The sequence below is a fragment of the Mustela nivalis genome (assembly GCF_964662115.1).
Source record: "Mustela nivalis genome assembly, chromosome: 19".
NCBI lineage: Eukaryota > Metazoa > Chordata > Mammalia > Carnivora > Mustelidae > Mustela > Mustela nivalis.
Genome location: NC_139038.1, coordinates 35,582,135 through 35,600,142, shown reverse-complemented (window position 1 = coordinate 35,600,142; position 18,008 = coordinate 35,582,135). Strand labels below are relative to the sequence as shown.

At 45.4% G+C, this 18,008-nt stretch overlaps 1 protein-coding gene across 19 annotated transcripts in view; it reads right to left on the bottom strand.

Moving 5' to 3' along the window:
- Positions 1 to 18,008, bottom strand: part of ANKS3 (ankyrin repeat and sterile alpha motif domain containing 3) — a 35,600-nt gene that overhangs the window by 10,573 nt on the left and 7,019 nt on the right. For all 19 annotated transcript variants that reach the window (XM_082713084.1, XM_082713097.1, XM_082713102.1 and 16 more), the window contains 2 exons: positions 17,654 to 17,735; positions 3,080 to 3,215 (listed from right to left, as the gene is read on the bottom strand). In XM_082713084.1, coding sequence (XP_082569210.1) covers positions 3,080 to 3,215; positions 17,654 to 17,735 — 218 coding nt within the window. The remainder of the gene's footprint in view (positions 1 to 3,079; positions 3,216 to 17,653; positions 17,736 to 18,008) is intronic.

The window sequence follows — 18,008 nt, the reverse complement described above, 5'->3', positions numbered from 1 at the left end:
CCCGCATCGGGCTCTCTGCTCTGCAGGGAGCCTGCTTCCTCCTTTCCCTCTCTCTGCCTGCCTGTCTGCCTGCTTGTGATCTCTGTCTGTCAAATAAATAAATAAAATATTTAAATAAATAAATAGGGACGCCTGGGTGGCTCAGTTGGTTAAGCAGCTGCCTTCAGCTCAGGTCATGATCCCAGCGTCCTGGGATCGAGTCCCACATCAGGCTCCTTGCTCAGCAGGGAGCCTGCTTCTCCCTCTGCCTCTGCCTACCATTCTGTCTGCCTGTGCTCGCTCTCTCCACCCCCCCCTCTGATAAATAAATAAAATCTTTAAAAAAACAAACAAACAAAACAAAGCAAAAGAAAGGTCAGATTTTTAAAATAAAGACTCATGGGGTGCCTGGGTGGCTCAGTGGGTTAAGCGTCTGCCTTCAGCTCAGGTCACGATCTCAGAGTCCTGGGATCGAGCCCTGCATTGGGCTCTCTGCTTGGTGGGGAGCCTGCTTCCTCCCCCCTCTCTCTCTCTGCCTGCCTCTCATTCTGTCTGTCAAATAAATAAATAAAATCTTTAAATAAAATAAAATAAAATGAAGACTCAGTCATGAGGTGCCCAAAGCAGAAGAGATGTGAGTGGCGGGGTGCGTGGGTGGCTCAGTCGTAAAACCTCTGCCTTTGGCTCAGGTCATGATCCCAGGGTTTTGGGATCAACCCCACATCGGACTCCCTGCTCAGCGGGAGCCTGCTCTCCCTTTCCTCCCTGCTGTCTCTCTGTCAAATAAATAAATCTCTTTTTAAAAAATATTTGAGTGGAAAAGCAGTACTGCAGGAAAGTGAGAAAACCACCAAAGACTGAACAAGAAAGAGGAGAGAGGATTGAGTTAGGAGGCAGGTAAAAAACAGAAATGACACAGGAAAATAACCACTGGAACTTTTTAGGAGACAGAAATGGTTTTGCAGACCTCTGTGCGAGCCGAAGTTTGAAATCCCAGAGGAAGGGATTTCCTAGGAAAATGCAGTTTATCAAACCTGGCCCCTGGGAAATGAAAAGGCTTAAGCGGACCAATTTCTACAGCAGAAACAGAAAAACTTACCCAAAGAAAGACCAGATCCAGATGGTCTCACAGGAGAATCCTGCCAAACCTTTAAACACCACAGGGCACCTATGCTGCATAAATTGTTCCAGAGCACAAAATAGGAAGGAAAACTCAAATTCTCTATATGAGGTACACCCGATAAAACACAATCAAAAACCAGTATGATTTATAACTGAATAGCCAGACAGAAACACTAAAACACTGGCAAACAATCCAACATCACATTAAGAAAATAACATACCACGTGGGATTTAAACAAACGATGTAAACTTGGCTCATTATTAGGAAATTCACTAATATACTCTATTAGGAGACCTAAAGAGAAAATTAATAATCTTCTTCATAGATGCTGAAAAAGCCTTTCACAAAATTCTACACTTATTCCTGTAAAAAACAGCCAGGAATACAGAAAACATCAGATACTTTCTTAACACGAGAGGATACATGCACACCTTACCCTCCTAGCCAGCATCTCACCTACGGTGGCATTTCCGCTAAGGTCAGGACCAGGTGAATTCCCACTGTCCCCACACATTCAACCACTTACAAGAATCCTGGCCCATGCAACTAAATGAAAGAAATCAGAGGTACACAAATCAGAAGGAAGCAGTGAATCTATCTCTATGGGCAGACTGTATGGTAGTATACCTGGAAAAGCCTGGAAAATCAATCAACTCAAGCAGTGACAGAATTCAGCAGAACAGAACATGGAACTGGCACGCAGACCCCAACAGCCTTCATCCTCACAGACAACAGACAGGCGGAGCATATGAAGGCAGTGAAACCCCATTTACAACAGCAACAAATACACTTAGGAAGAAAAAATGCTACATACACAATGTCAAGGAGGAAATTTTTTAACCCTCCTGTAGACACAAAAGTACACTTGAACTAAAGACGTCCCTTGCTGTTACAGAGGATGGCTCAGAATCATAAAACGGGTCATTGATTTACAAATCTGCCAGAGTCCCAACAACACGCCGTTCCTAAGCAGCTAGACAAGTTGATGCTCAAGTTGACACAGAAAAATACATGAGGGATGCCTGGGTGGCTCAGTTGGTTGGACGACTGCCTTCGGCTCAGGTCATGATCCTGGAGTCCTGGGATCGAGTTCCGCATCAGGCTCCCAGCTCCACGGGGAGTCTGCTTCTCCCTCTGACCTCCTCGCTCATGCTCTCTCTCACTGTCTCTCTCTCAAATAAATAAATAAAATCTTAAAAAAAAAAAAAAAAAAGAAAGAAAAATACATGAGTGATACTAGGGAACACCGACCGGAAAGGGAAAGCTGCAGGGGGACTGGCCGGCCAGAGATAGTCCAACGTTCTACAGAAAGCTGCAAGGAGTCAGCCGTGTGGGTCTGGTGTGTGGACAGACCCGGAGAACAGGAGAGCAAGCCCAGAAGCAGAGCGGGGCACAGACAGAAACTCAGAGTCCATGACAAAGCCTCTCAGATCACGAGACCAGAGATGGGACTGTTAACACAGTTTAATGAAGCCAGGACAACAGCGAAGCCATCTGAACGCCACACTCACGCCACACATGACAAGAAAGTACACAGGGTCAGAGAGCTAAATGTCCAAAACGAAACCGGGTATGAACCAGAAAAAAGCGAGCGAATTCTTGTACAACCAGGAACGGGAGGATCTGTGACTGGCCCAAACCTAAAAGCAATAAAGACGGATGACTCTGACTATATAAAGTTAAAATGTTTCGTGTGGTAATAAGCACCACAAGCAAAGTCAAGGAACAGCAGGTGTGAGGCATCCCGGCCGGGAGGCTGCGGCCCGCGTGTCCTGGAGCGCTGCCGGCCTGCTGGGCACCTTCGGCCTGGCCGCTGCCACTCCACGCTAATGGGCCTGTCTCCTGCAGACCAGCACGCCTCAGCCTCCACACAGTGGAATCACGGGGGAGGCAGGCGTCTCTTGGCAAGGCTGCAGGAGCCAAATCTCAGGGGCAGGTGGGGGCTGGCAGGGGACCTGGCAGCGCCGCAGCACGTACCTGGACTCCGGTAGACGTTCTTGGGCAGAGCAGGCGAGTGAGCGTCGATCAGCCCCACAATCTTCATGTGTCCGTACTGCTTGGCCAGCATCCGGGCTGTGGCCCCGCTGTGGTCTCTTGTGTCCACTCTCACTCCCTGTGAAAGTTCACAGAGGTTCAGGACCTAGGACCCTCCCCCGCAAAGCACTCTCCTGCTCCAGGGGTGGGCTCTGGACCCCAGCTAAGACGTGCCTGGCTGCTCAGCCCAAGAAAGGTCGGCACCCGGGCCCTTGGCAACTCCCCGTCTAAGCCACACGGGGAAGGCCTGTGAGGCCCTCACTGTCCTTTAGGACGAGGTGGGGGCTGCTGGAGAGGAGCCTGGTGGTGGCACCCCAGCCATCTGGTGGCTGTGCAGCTCTCCGCCCCGCTGCCCCGCAGGCAGATCCTTGAGAGAGAGGCGGTCTGGGCTCCAGGCGGGGAAGGGCGCACTGCAGAGCGCTCGGGCCACAGCCCAGCCTTCACCCTTCGCACCTGGGCAGGCCGGCCCGCCTCACGTCTCCGCACAAGAGAGAGCCGCGACAGCAGATGCACAAGAGAAGCAGCCTTTCACCATCCTGACCACAGTGAGAGCAGCATCCTTCTAAGAAGAGTCCCGTCATTTTTATCCAAAGCCCGAAACTGTACTTATCTTCCGCACAGTAATTCCACTTCTGTGGTTCTCTCCTGAGGAAATAACCCCAAAGAACAGAGACTGCTTCAGTGACACAGGTGTTCGGTAGAGAACCCGGAGACCGTGTAACTTGGGGGGAGGCCGACATGTCATTGCCATGAATGCTGGTGCTTACAAGTAACTGGTATAACCAAGGTTTTGAAAGGACCATATGTCTTTATGACACATAAGGTATAAAGTGTCTTTTGAGGAACCGCGGATGACATGGACATATGGGGGGGGGCAGAATGAAAAGACAGAGGCAGAGACTGGAGTGAGGCGTCTAGAGCCAAGAAACAGCGGAAGCCAAGTGCACATATTCCTCCCAAAACCTATGGAGGGAGTGAGGCCCTGCTGGTGCCTTGGTTCTGGTCTTCCAGCGTCCAGAACTGTGGGAAAATAAATTTGAGTGTTTTAAGCCCACCAGCTTCACGGTAAATTGTTAAAAGCAGCCACAGGAAACTACTGCACCCACTAATTCATGAATGGCTACTTAAGGCGTACCAATACTATCAAGCACTGGGTCAGAGACTGAGGCCGGCTTCTCCGACTGCGGTGGAAATAAGTCTGTGCTGTTCTGCTCACATTTAAAAACACACTGCAGAGGCAGATGTATCGATTTATGTAGCAGGATTCTGCTGAATTATTTATTTGCAGGATTCCACTTATGCAGAAATCTAATCATAGCTGTTAGCACTGGGGGGCAGGAGGAGATAGTGCAATAAAACTTAGAGGTTTTTTAATGCTTATTTCTAAGTTTTTGATTAATTATCCTCTAAATTTTATTGTTTGGCTTTTTTCTTTTTTTTTAAGCCTGTAGGTTATATTACTTTCACAAGTGTGGGTTTTTTTTTTTTTTTTTAAGATTTTATTTATTTGACAGAGATGACAAATAGGCAGAGAGGCAGGCAGAGAGAGAGGAGGAAGCAGGCTCCCCACCGAGCAGAGAGGTCCATGCGGGGCTTGATCCCAGGACCCTGAGATCATGACCTGAGCCGAATGCAGAGGCTTTAACACACTGAGCCACCCAGGTGCCCTCACATGTGTTTTTAAATCATGAAAACAACATACCCTGGACAGGCCTGGGACACTGCAGGTTGAGCTCCAGACCCCTCCACAACAGTAACACAGGCAAATGAAGTTTTTGGGTCTCCCAGTGCGTGTAAGTTATATTACACTATACTGTGGCCTATTAAGTGTGCCACAGCATTACATCTGGAAAAACAATGAGTATATCCTAAAGAAATAAAATACTCTATGGGGGCGCCTGGGTAGCTCATTCAGCAGAGCATGAACTCAGGGTCATGAGTTCAAACCCCATTTCAACGTAGCGCTTACTTAAAGATAAACTTTACTGCTAAAAAATGCTATCATCTGACTTCTCAGTAAAACATGATCACTGATCCCAACCACCATAACAGATATGACAATAGGGGCCCTGGATGGCTCAGTGGATTAAGGGCCTGCCTTGGCTCAGGTCGCGATCCCAGGGATTGAGCTGGGTTGGGCTCTCTGCTAGGCAAGGAGCCTGCTTCTGCATCTTCCTCTTCCTCTGCCCCTCCCCCCAACTCAGGTGCTCTCTCTGCTCCTTCTCAAATAAATAAATAAAATCTAAAAAAAAGAAAAAGATAATAATGAAAAAGTTTGAACTATTGCAAGAATTACCAAAATGTGATACAGAGACGCAAAGTGAGTGAAAGGTTTTGGGAAAACGGCACCCACAGACTTGTTCAACACAAGGTCTCCACAAACCTTCCATCTGTAAAAAAAAATGCAGCATCTGTGAATGCGATACAGTGAAGCACGAGAAGGTGAAGTGTGCCTGTACACATTCGTAAGTTATAGGAGGATTTCCCTGTAATACCGCTATTACTGAGGATTTAAGAGAGGTTTTATATTTTAAATATTTCTCAGAGCTTACTAGTTGATACACTTTCATAGGTTCATGGAAAGGCACAAGGAAGTTATTAAATCACTGTTTAAAAAGGAAAAAAATTGTAACTGTGAGAGGTGACGAACGTTCAGTAAACTTACTATGGTATTCATTTCACAATGTATACTAAATTCAAATCATGCTGTGCACCTTAAAATTATACAATGTTAAATGTCGACTGTATCTCAGGAAAACTGGAAAAAGTATTTTAAAAATAAAAGATACGAAAAAAAGACCATGATATAAAACAGTACGGATCTTACAGTAGCAGCAAAACAAGACAAACAAAAGTGTGTCTAACAAGAAGAAAGCGTGCCCAAACTATTATTTCAAAGCAGTAGGATGGGGGATTTTTCCTATCTTCCTAATCTTCTGTATTCTCTAAATTTACAATGAGCACACTTACTTTGAAAGTGGAAAAGACAATAAACATTTTAGAAGCTTCAAGCAGGCAGTGTGGGGTCTGAGAGCGGGACCACCAGAGCTCAGTGCTCTGGAGGGCAAACCGGCAAACCCTGACAGTACACACACCCACTGACCCAGCAATTCCACTCCTAGGGATTTAACCTAGTGTAAACACTACATACACTAACATTTAGGATTTTCCCACCAGCGTTTAGTACGGTGAGAATCAGGAAGAGCATAAAATCAGGAATTAGTGAAATAGGACGGACCACATCTATAGAGTGGAACGCAACCCCCTACTATGGGACAGGTCCAGCCAAGGGCGTTTACTAATGTGAACGGGGTGCAGAGGACATCGTTAAGAGGAAAGAAAGCATCACACAAAACTTTCCGTATAATGGGACTCTACTCGGACTTAAAATATCCGTTAAAAACCCAGGTGGATACCCTACAAGGTGTTAACTGTGCTATCTCTGGGTGATGCGATTAGGAGTAATTCTGGCTTTTTTGTGGCTTCACTGTACTTTCTGATTCCTTTATAGCAGATACAGATCACTGTATAATAAATGTTTACTTAGGCACACTTTTCCCTTATTTGGAAACCTATAATCAACTGACAGTCTTGGCTGAGGCTAGTATAGAAGGTGATTATCACATGTGCTCTAGTGGGAAAAAAACTGCATCTTTACAAGACCTTAACTGAGTTCTACTTTCTATAAATCCCCCATTTTGAAAAGCTCTGGTTAGAAATCAGCTCTGAAACCTTCAGCCTGGGTGCCTGGTGGCTCAATGGGTTAAGCCTCTGCCTTCGGCTCAGGTCATGATCCCAGGGTTCTGGGATTGAGCCCTGCATCAGGCTCTCTGCTCAGTGGGGAGCCTGCTTCCCCCTCTCTCTCTGCCTGCCTCTCTGCCTACTTGTGATCTCTGCCTGTCAAATAAATAAATAAAATCTTAAAAACAAAACAAAACAAAAAAACCCTTCAGCCTTCAAAGGTCACTTTTTAGAGGGGTCTGGAAGGGGAAAATGAAAGCAGTCAAAAGGCACAAACTTGGAGTGCCTGCGTTGCTCAGTGGGTTAAAGCCTCTGCCTTCAGCTCGGGTCATGATCCTGGGGTCATGGGATCGAGCCCCGCATTGGGATCTCTGCTTGGCCCGGAGCCTGCTTCTCCACCCCCACCTTGTGATCTCTCTCTCTGTCAAATAACTAAATAAATAAATCTTTAAAAAAAAAAAAAAAAAAAGCACAAACTTCCAGCTGTCAGATACAACCCGATGACTGCAGCGAGCGCGGCCACGTGATAATTATGGAAGTTGTTTAGAGAGTAAATCCTGAACGGGGCCGTGCACCAGAGACAGAAACAGTTGGTCACAGGCTGGGTGAGCTCGGAGCGCAGCCGGAGACCAGGGAGACTGGGGGGGTTGATGGCTTTTCTCTGAGGGCCCACTGAACAGTGGGGCCCTGAGCTCTCAGCTCCTCCAGGCCGGGGATAGGGAGGCCGCCATCTTCATTCCCGGCCTCGGGAGCTCTACAGAAAGCGCTCAGGGAACAAAAGCTCCGAGAGCGAACCCAGCAGATTATTTAGCCTGGTAGCTGGCAAGGGCAGTGCAATTCCGCCTCGGGCAAAGACATTTGAGAATCACTCCAACGGCCCCTCTCCCAGAAGACTAGCAAGACCATCCAGCCAAGACGAAGTTCACGGATCAGTGAGAATTACGGAACTCCAGAGATAGGGGAAAGCAACATACAAACTTCACAGCTTTCTTTCAATGATCCTTTAGTCTTTCCCCTCCAAGTACTAGCCAGGCCTGACCCTGCTTAGCTTCCGAGATCAGACGAGATTGGGCGCGTTCAGGGTGGTATGGCCATAGACTTCCAAGGTTAAATTTTTTAAATTTTATTTTTTCTTAATCTTTTTTTTTTAATAAAGATTTTATTTATTTATTTGTCAGGGATAGAGGGAGAGAGAACGAGTGAGCACAGGCAGACAGAGAGGCAGGCAGAGGGAGAAGCAGGCTCCCTGCTGAGCAAGGAACCCAATGTGGGACTCGATCCCAGGACGCCGGCAGGATCACGACCTGAGCCGAAGGCAGCTGCTTAACCAACTGAGCCACCCAGGCATCCCTTTTCTTAATCTTTTTAAAAAATTTTTCCTCTTTCCTATTTTAACTTTTTAAAAACTATTTTATCTTATCAATACCTTTTTAAAAATCTTTTTTTTAAATGTTAGCTATCAATTTATTTTTTTTTAAGATTTTATTTACTTATTTGACAGAGTTCACAAGCAGGCAGAGAAGCAGGCAGAGAGAGAGAGGAGGAAGCAGGCTCCCCACTGAGCAGAGAGCCTGAAGCGGGGCTCGCTCGATCCCAGGACCCTGAGATCATGACCTGAGCCGAAGGCTCGGGCCTAACCCACTGAGCCACCCAGGCACCCTAAAAATCTTTTTTTATTAAAGTCATATTTTATCCCTTCATTGTATTTAACTTTATTTTCTGTATACATATAGGGGTTTTTTTTTCCTTAAAATTTTGGGATACAATTTAATAGAACAAAATGTACCATAAATGTAGCACATGGCTTTCCTCTAGTCTCCAGCCTCATCATATTCTTTCCTTTTTTTTTTTCTTTTTTCACCCAACTTATCAATTCCATTTTTAGAATCTTTTAAAATTTTCATCTTTACTGTCATATTCCATCCCTTCATCATGTTTACCCTTAATTTTGTATCTATATAGATAAGATTTTCTTTCAAATTTTGGGAGGTAGTTTCTTCTAACAGACCAAAATATACCCAAAATCAAGTCTGTGGCTGTCTTCCATTCATCAGTCATTCTCTCACACACACACACACACACACACACACACACACACCTTTATTCTCCCTTGGTTTTGGGTCTCTTCTGATTTGGTTAGTGTATATTTTTCTGGGGTCATTGCTACCCTTTTAGCATTTTGTTCTCTCATTCATCTTTTTTTTTTTTTTTAAGATTTTATTTATTCATTTGACAAAGAGAGAGAACACAAGCAGAGAAAGGGACAGCAGGAGAAGCAGGCTCCATGCTGAGCAGGGAGCCCAATGTGGGATTTGTTCCCAGGACCCTGGGATCATGACCTGACCCAAAGGTAGGTGCTTTATGACTGAGCCACTCAGGTGCCCCTCATTCATCCATTCCTATCTGGATAAAATGACAAAGGCAGAAAAACTCGCGACCAAAAAAAAAAAAGGCAGTACCAATGGCGAGGGACCTAATCAATGCGGACATTAATAATATCTCAGAACTAGGGTGCCTGGATGGCTCAGTGGGTTAAAGCCTCTGCCTTCAGCTCAGGTCATGATCCCGGGGGTCCTGGGATCGAGCCCCGCATCGGGCTCTCTGCTCAGCAGGGAGCCTGCTTTCCTTCCTCTCTCTCTGTCTGTCAAAAAAAAAAAAAAAAAAAAAAAAAATATATATATATATATATATATATATATCTCCCAACAAACAAGAGCCCAGGGCCAGACGGCTTCCCAGAGGAATTCTACCAAACATTTAAAGAAGAATGAATAGGGGCGCCTGGGTGGCTCAGTGGGTTAAGCCTCTGCCTTCGGCTCAGGTCATGATCCCAGGGTCCTGGGATCGAGCCCCACATCAGGCTCTCTGCTCAGCAGGGATCCTGCTTCTCCCTCTCTCTCTCTGCCTGCCTCTTTGCCTATCTAAGATCTCTCTCTCTATCTGTCAAATAAATAAATAAAATCTTTAAAAAAATAATAATAATAATAATAAAGAAGAATGAATACCTGTTCTCCTGAAACTGTTCCAAGATATAGAAATGGAAGGAAAACTTCCAAACTCATTTTATGAGGCCAGCATTACCTTGATTCCAAAACCAGACAAAGAACCCATCAAAAAGGAGAATTACAGACCAATATCCTCCATGAACGTGGATACAAAAATTCTCACCAAAATAATAGCCAATAGGATACAACAGTAGTACATTAAAAGGATCATTCACCACAACTAAATGGGATTTATTCCTGGGCTGCAAGGTTGATTCAACACCCGCAAATCAAACAATGTGTGATACAATACATTAATAAAGAACAAGAACCATATGATATGCTCAATAGGTGCTGAAAAAGCATTTGACAAAGTACAGCAGTCTTTCTTGATCAAAACTCTTCACAGTGTAGGCATAGAGGGTACAAACCTCAATATCATCAAAGCCATCTATGCAAAACCCACAGCGAATATCATTCTCAATGGGGAGAAACTGACAGCTTTTTCCCCTAAGGTCAGGAATATGGCAGGGATGTCCACTATCACCACTGCTATTCAACACTGTACTAGAAGTCCTAGCCTCAGCAATCAGACAACAAAAAGAAATTAAAGGCATCCTAATCGGCAAAGAAGTCACTCTCACTCTTTGCAGATGATAGGATACTTTATGTGGAAAACCCAAAAGAATCCACCCCAGAACTGCTAGAACTCATACAGGAATTCAGTAAAGTGTCCGGATATAAAATCCATGCACAGAAACCAGGTGCATTTCTATATACCAAAAGCAAGACAGAAGAAAGAGAAATGAAGGAGTCGATCCCATTTACAATTGCACCCAAAACTGTAAGATACCCAGGAATAAACCTAACCAAAGAGGCAAAGAATCTCTACTCAGAAAACTATAAAGTACTCGTGAAAGAAATTGAGGAAGACACAAATAAATGGAAAAATATTCCATGCTCATGGATTGGAAGATAAAATATTGTGAAAATGTCTGTGTACCTAAAGCAACCTATATTTAATGCAATCCCTATCAAAATACCATCAATTTGGGACGCCTGGGTGGCTCAGTTGGTTGGACGACTGCCTTCGGCTCGGGTCATGATCCTGGAGTCCCAGGATCGAGTCCCGCATCGGGCTCCCAGCTCCATGGGGAGTCTGCTTCTCTCTCTGACCTTCTCCTCGTTCATGCTCTCTCTCACTGTCTCTCTCTCAAGTAAATAAATTAAAAAAAAAAAAAATACCATCAATTTGGGGGCTCCTGGGTGGCTCAGTGGGTTAAGCCTCTGCTTTTGGCTCTGGTCATGATCCCAGGGTCCTGGGATAGAAACCCGCATCAGGCTCTCTGCTCAGCAGGGAGCCTGCTTCCCTTCCTCTCTCTCCGCCTACTTTTGATCTCTCTCTCTCTGTCAAATAAATAAATAAAATATATTTTTTTTAAATCTATTTTTTTCAAAGAAATGGAACACGTAACCCTGAAATTTATATGGAACCAGAAAAGACCCCGAACAGCCAGAGGAATGGTGGCATCACAATTCCAGACTACAAGCTCTATTACAAAGCCATAATCATCAAGACAGGATGATGTACTGGCACAAAAACAGACACATAGATCAATGGAACAGAACTTAGAACCCAGAAATGGACCCTCAACTCTATGGTCCACCAGTCTTCAACAAAGCAGGAAAGAATGTCCAATGGAAAAAAGACAAGTCTCTTCAACAAATGGTGCTGGGAAAATTGGACAGTCATCTCCAGAAGAATGAAACTGGACCATTTCCTTATAGCACGCACAAAAATAGCCTCAAAATGGATGAAAGACCTCAATGTGAGACAGGAATTCATCCAAATCCTTGACAAGAACACAGGCAGCAACCTCTGTGACCTCAGCCACAGCAACTTCCTCCTGGAAACATCAACAAAGGCAAGGGAAGCAAGGGCAATAATGAACTACTGGGACTTCATCAAGATCAAAAGCTTTTGCACAGCTAAGGAAACAATCAACAAAACCAAAAGACAACTGACAGAATGGGAGAAGACATTCACAAATGACATATCAGATAAAGGGCTAGTATCCAAAATCTATAAAGAACTTATAAAACTCAACACCCAAAGAACAAATAATCCAATCAAGAAATGACCAAAAGGGGCGCCTGGGTGGCTCAGTGGGTTAAGCCTCTGCCTCAGGTCATGATCTCAGGGTCCTGGGGTCGAGCCCCACATGGGACTCTCTGCTCAGCAGGGAGCCTGCTTCCCCCACTCTCTCTGCCTGCCTCTCTCTGGTACTTGTGATCTCTGTCAAATAAATAAACAAAATTAAAAAAAAAAAAAGAAAAGAAAAGAAATGGCCAAAAATATGAACAGACATTTCGGGAAAGAAGACCTCCAGATGGCCAACAGACACATGATAAAGTGCTCCACATCACTCAGCATCATGGAAATACAAATCAAAACCACAGTGAGATACCACTGCACACTGCATACCAATGCCTTCCCACATGCTTGAGAAGACAGGTGTGAAATGGGAACTGCAGCCCTGTCAGGAACAGCAAAATCAGCTAACATTAACAAGTCAGGAAAGGACAGGTGTTGGTGAAGATGTGGAGAAAGGGGAACCCTCCTACACTGTTGGGGGGAATGCAAGTGGGTGCGGCCACTCTGGAAAACAGCATGGAGGTTCCTCAAAAAGTTGAAAATAGAGCTACCCTACTACCCAGCAATCTTTCTGGGTATTTACCCTAAAGATACAAAAAATGTAGTGATCTAGAGGGGCACATGCATCTGAATTTTTATAGCAGCAATGTCCACAATAGCCAAACTATGGAGAGAACCTAGATGTCCATCAACAGATAAATGGATAGAGAAGATGTGGTATATAAATAAAATAGAAGACTATGCAGCCATCAGAAAAAAACAAACAAACAAACAAAAAAAAAACACAAAATCTTGCCATTTGCAATGACATGGATGGAACTAGAGGGTATTACGTTAAGTGAAATAAGTCAATCAGAGAAAGACAATTATCAAATGATCTCACTGATATGAGGAAAATTGAGAGGCAGTGGGGGGGGTCGTGCGGTGGAGGGAGGGAAAAAATGAGACAAGATGGGATCAGGAGGGAGACAAACCACAAGAGATTCTTTTTTTTTTTTTTTTTAAGATTTTATCTATTTATTTGACAGAGCAAGATCACAAGTAGGCAGAGAGGCAGGCAGAGAGAGAGAGGAGGAAGCAGGTTCCCCGCCGAGCAGAGAGCCCGATGCAGGACTCGATCCTAGGACCCTGAGATCATGACCTGAGCCGAAGGCAGAGGCCTAACCCACTGAGCCACCCAGGTGCCCAAACCACGAGAGATTCTTAATCTCACAAAACAAATTGAGGGCTGCTGGGGGGTGGGGGAGGCAGGGAGAGGGTGGCTGGGTGATGGACACTGGGGAGGGTATGTGCTATGGTGAGCACTGTGGAGCCTGATGATTCACAGACCTGTATCCCTGGGGCAAATAATACATTATATATTAATTTAAAAAAGAAGAAAAAAAGATGCTGAACCTCACTGACATCGGAGAAAGGCAAAAATCAACAGGAGACAGCTCATGTGATACCAGGTACCACGTGTTCCTGCGGGTGTCGGAGACAAGAACTCCAAAACACTATCAGGACATAAATCAGGCTGACCGTGGAGGAAAGTCAGTTACTACTCTCTAGTGCAGACTCACTCAGCCTGCACACTGAAACGTCTAACGTGAAGAATACATCCTGATTTCTTTGAAATGCCTTCCCACATGCTTGAGAAGACAGGTGTGAAATGGGAACTGCAGCCCTGTCAGGAACAGCAAAGTAGACACCACTGAAATGTCCACTAAAAGAGGAACAGATGAAGGTCAAACACTCAGACGTCCAACACACACGGAGCTGTCAAAATGAGTGCACAGGGGGGCGCCTGCGTGGCTCAGTGGGTTAAAGCCTCTGCCCTCGGCTCAGGTCATGATCTGAGTCCTGGGATCAAGACCCGCATCGGGCTCTCTGCTTGGCAGGGAGCCTGCTTCTCTCCCTCTCTCTCTGCCTGCCTCTCTGCCTACTTGTGATCTCTGTCAAATAAATAAATCTTAAAAAAAAAAAAAATGAGTGAACTGGGCCCACACACACCAGCATGCTGCTGAAAGACGCACACAGTCTGACATGTTACTACATAAATCTTTACATCGAACCACCGAACAACCTGTGCCCTCCTTAAGGACACGGTGTGTGGTGAAAGCAGAAAACCAGGGGCAGGAAAGCTGCAGATCAACATCTGCTTAGGGGTCACTTTGGGGTCACGTGTGTGAAATAATATTATCATCTGTACTTTTCTGTAAGTTCAAAGTACTTCAAATTTAAATTCGTAATTCTTGCTGCTGTGGAAGGAGTGTAAGTTGGTACAATTTGCTCTTCAGATGGCAAGTGGACAATCCTTTGTTAAGACCGGACTTACATTCCATGGAAAATTCTACCTTGGGTACTGAACTGGACAGATGTGGTCACACGCATGTGCAGAGAGGTGTGTGTGCAGTAAGTCTCCACACTGAATGTGACAGCCAGTGGCTGGCAACGACTTACTTCCACTGTCAACCAACCTCTGATTCATCCCTCCAAGGGAGTGTTGCGCCGCCATGAAGAAAAGAGAGAAGAAAGATTATGATACAGGAACACAGAACGATCTCCAAGAGGAAGAGAGAGAGAGAAGGAAGGGAAATAAACAATAAGTAAATGAATGGAGGGAGCAAGGGAGGGAGAGAGGGAAAGACAGAGAAAGGAAGACAGAGAGCAAGGAAGAGCGAGTGAGCTGAGCGGCAGCCATGGTGGGGGAGACCAGAGAGCAAGGCAAAGGGGGCGGGCAGGCTCCTGTACCCCCTCAGTCTCATGTCTAGTTTTACCACACAAGGGTACCGTTCCCAAGTCCTTCTTTTTCCTTTTTTCTGAAGTCTATGTGCACGCAGGATGGGGGGAAGGGGAGAGGGAGAGGGGGAGGGAAAACCTCAAGCTCCCGGCTCCGCCTGACGCCGGGCTCGACCCCACGACTCTGAGATCGTGACCAGAGCAAAAACCGGGAGTCAGACAATTCACTGACTTAGCCACTCAGGCGCCCTTGGGGGGCATTTGGATTCTTTTTTTAAAGAAAGATAGCATGTTAACATTTTATTATGCTAAACTATCCAATAAAGTGGACCCCCAAAAAGAGACAAATCATAAATACAAAAATGCCAATAAATGCATTTTTAAATGTTCAACCTCACTGATAACTATAAAACAAAACAGTTGTTACTTTTCTCCCACCACACTGGCAAAAACATAAGATGAGCATCTTCCAGGGCTAGGTGAAGACATGAAAAAGTGGGCACCTGCACACATTACTGGAGAGGGAGGCCAAAGAGACAACCTTTGCAGTGGGAACCTGCTAGGACTTCGTATTTCAACCCTGCTGAACTTTTTAATGACTTTATTTTTCTTTAAAGATTTTTTTTTGGGGGCGCCTGGGTGGCTCAGTGGGTCAAAGCCTCTGCCTTCAGCTCGAGTCATGATCCCAGGGTCCTGGGATCGAGCCCCACATGGGGCTCTCTGCTCAGCGGGGAGCCTGCTTCCTCCTCTCTCTCTGCCTGCCTCTCTGTCTACTTGTGATCTGTCAAATAAATAAACAAAATCTTTAAAAAAAAAAAAAAGATTTTTTTTTTTTTAAAGATTCTATTTATTTATTTGGCAGACAGTGATCACAAGTAGGCAGAGAGGCAGGCAGAGAGAGGAGGAAGCAGGCTCCCCGCTAAATCCAGGACCCTGAGATCATGACCCGAGCCGAAGACAGAGGTTTTAACCCACTGAGCCACCCAGGCGCCCCTTAACGACTTTATTAAAATAAAATTCACATACCATGCAATTCCCCCACTCACAGTAGATAATTAATTCACTGGTGCACAACCATCACCACAATGAATTTCAGAACATTCTCCTCACTCTAAAAAGATATCCTGCATCCGTTCACCACCATCCTCTCCCCGTACTTCTCATCTCTCACCATCCCTTCCTGCCCACCCTCCCAATTCACCCTCTGCCGCCGGCATTAGTAGATCAGCATTACTCTGCTTTCTATCTCTACAAATTTGCTCAGTAAGGATACTTCGTATAAAAAGAATCATACATGGGGGGCCTGGGTGGCTCAGTCGGTGAAGACTCTGCCTTTGGCTCAGATCATGATCCCACAGTGCTGGGAGCCTGCTTCTCCCACTACCCCTCCCTCTGCTTGTGTGGCTCTCTGACAAACAAAATCTTTAAAAAAACAAAACAAGGGGCGCCTGGGTGGCTCAGTGGGTTAAAGCCTCTGTCTTTGGCTCAGGTCGTGATCCCAGGGTCCTGGGATTGAACCCCGCATCGGGCTCTCTGCTCAGCAGGAAGCCTGCTTCCTCCTCTCTCTCTCTCTGCCTGCTTCTCTGCCTACTTGTGATCTCTGTCTGTCAAATGAATAAATAAAATCTTGAAAAAACAAAAAGAACGAACCATACACTACATGGTCGTCAGTGTCTGCATCCTCCCACCAAGGGTAACATTTTCAAGGCTCATCCGTATTGTGGGGGTCGGAACTTCACTCCCGTCTCCAGCCGAGGGACACTCCCGCATGCGGAGCGACCGCTTCGCTGCTCCACCTGCCAGCTGACGGACACGTGGGCCTCCACCTTTTGGCTACTACAAATAACACTGCTACAGACATTTGTGTGTAAGTTTTTGTGTGGACCTATTTTCAGTTCCCTTGGGTTTATACCTAGGAGAACGGCGGGGTTAGACAGTAGCTTTGGGTTTAAAACCGTGTGCGGCCCTGGCAGACTGTCCTCCAGAGAGGCCGCGTCATTTCGCCCTCCCACCAGCCGTGTGCGAGGTTCCAACGTCCCCACATCTTCCTCGACTCTTGTTAGCATCTTCCTTTACTACAGACGCCCCTGCACTTTTGATCTGCACTTCCCAGACGACTAATGATGTCAAGGGTTTGTTCATGTGCTTACCGGCCATCTATAAATCATTTTTGGAGAAATGTCTATTCATATCCTTGCCCATGTTTAAATTGTCTATTTGTCTATTGTCTATTAATAAACATCTCGTGCAAACAGATGCGGTGGACCTGCATCTAGGCTGAAGCTGCCTGTATCGAGAGAGTTCCTGGAGCACTGTTCATAACTGTAAAATGTCAGAAACTTAAATTTCAATGAATAAGGAACTAAATTAATGATGGCTCAGATATACATGGGATACAAGGAGAAAATGTCTATGGCATATTAAGCAATTTTCTAAAAGCTATCAACACACAGTGGAATCCCACTCTGTTCAAAACAAAAAGCAATGTGTGCACACCTGTCTGGAGACAGGCCTTCCTAAGCAGAGAAGTCCCCGGCTGTCTCTTTACCAAACCAAGTGGGCATCTTGGGGAGGAACCATGGGTGGTTGAAAAGGGAGGAAGATCTTAGCTTCTTACTCTCCATGATGTTTTTAAGTTATGGGAAGGTAAGTGTTATCTATTTTTTAAAATATATTTTCCATACTTCACAAATAATAGCATTTTCAAAATTATTAAGGCATAGGTATCTTTTTCACTCACCACTGTACCCCCGAGCATTGCTCAACACTTGGCATCAGTAGACACAATAAAAATGTACTGAATAAACAAAGAACAGCTACTTCCGTGCAGCAGAAAATTGTTACAGCTCACACTTTAGGGACAGGACTCCTCACCTGCTGTAACTCAACTGTAAGCTAATAAACAGGGTCACTTACATGATTGAGAAAATACTGCACAATTATCTCATGGCCAGCGGCAGCTGCTTCCATCAAAGGAGTAAATCCATACACTGGTTCCCTGCAAGACAGAGGCCGTGGCCAGACAATTAGCGGAGAGGAGTTCAGCCAGGCAGAAGCTTTCCTGCCGCAGACCAACCCAAGCTGGCCCATCTCCCGTCCCTAAGCATCGAGGTCTCCCTCCCCCCAGAACGAACAGGGAGACATAAGAAAAGTTCCTATCGATACCTGAACCTCATAAATCTTTGTTTCTACCACCAGCTCTAGTCTTTCTTCCTCAACACAATCTGTCTCCCACTCTTCACTCCCTCTAAGCTACTTCCATGGGCCATCT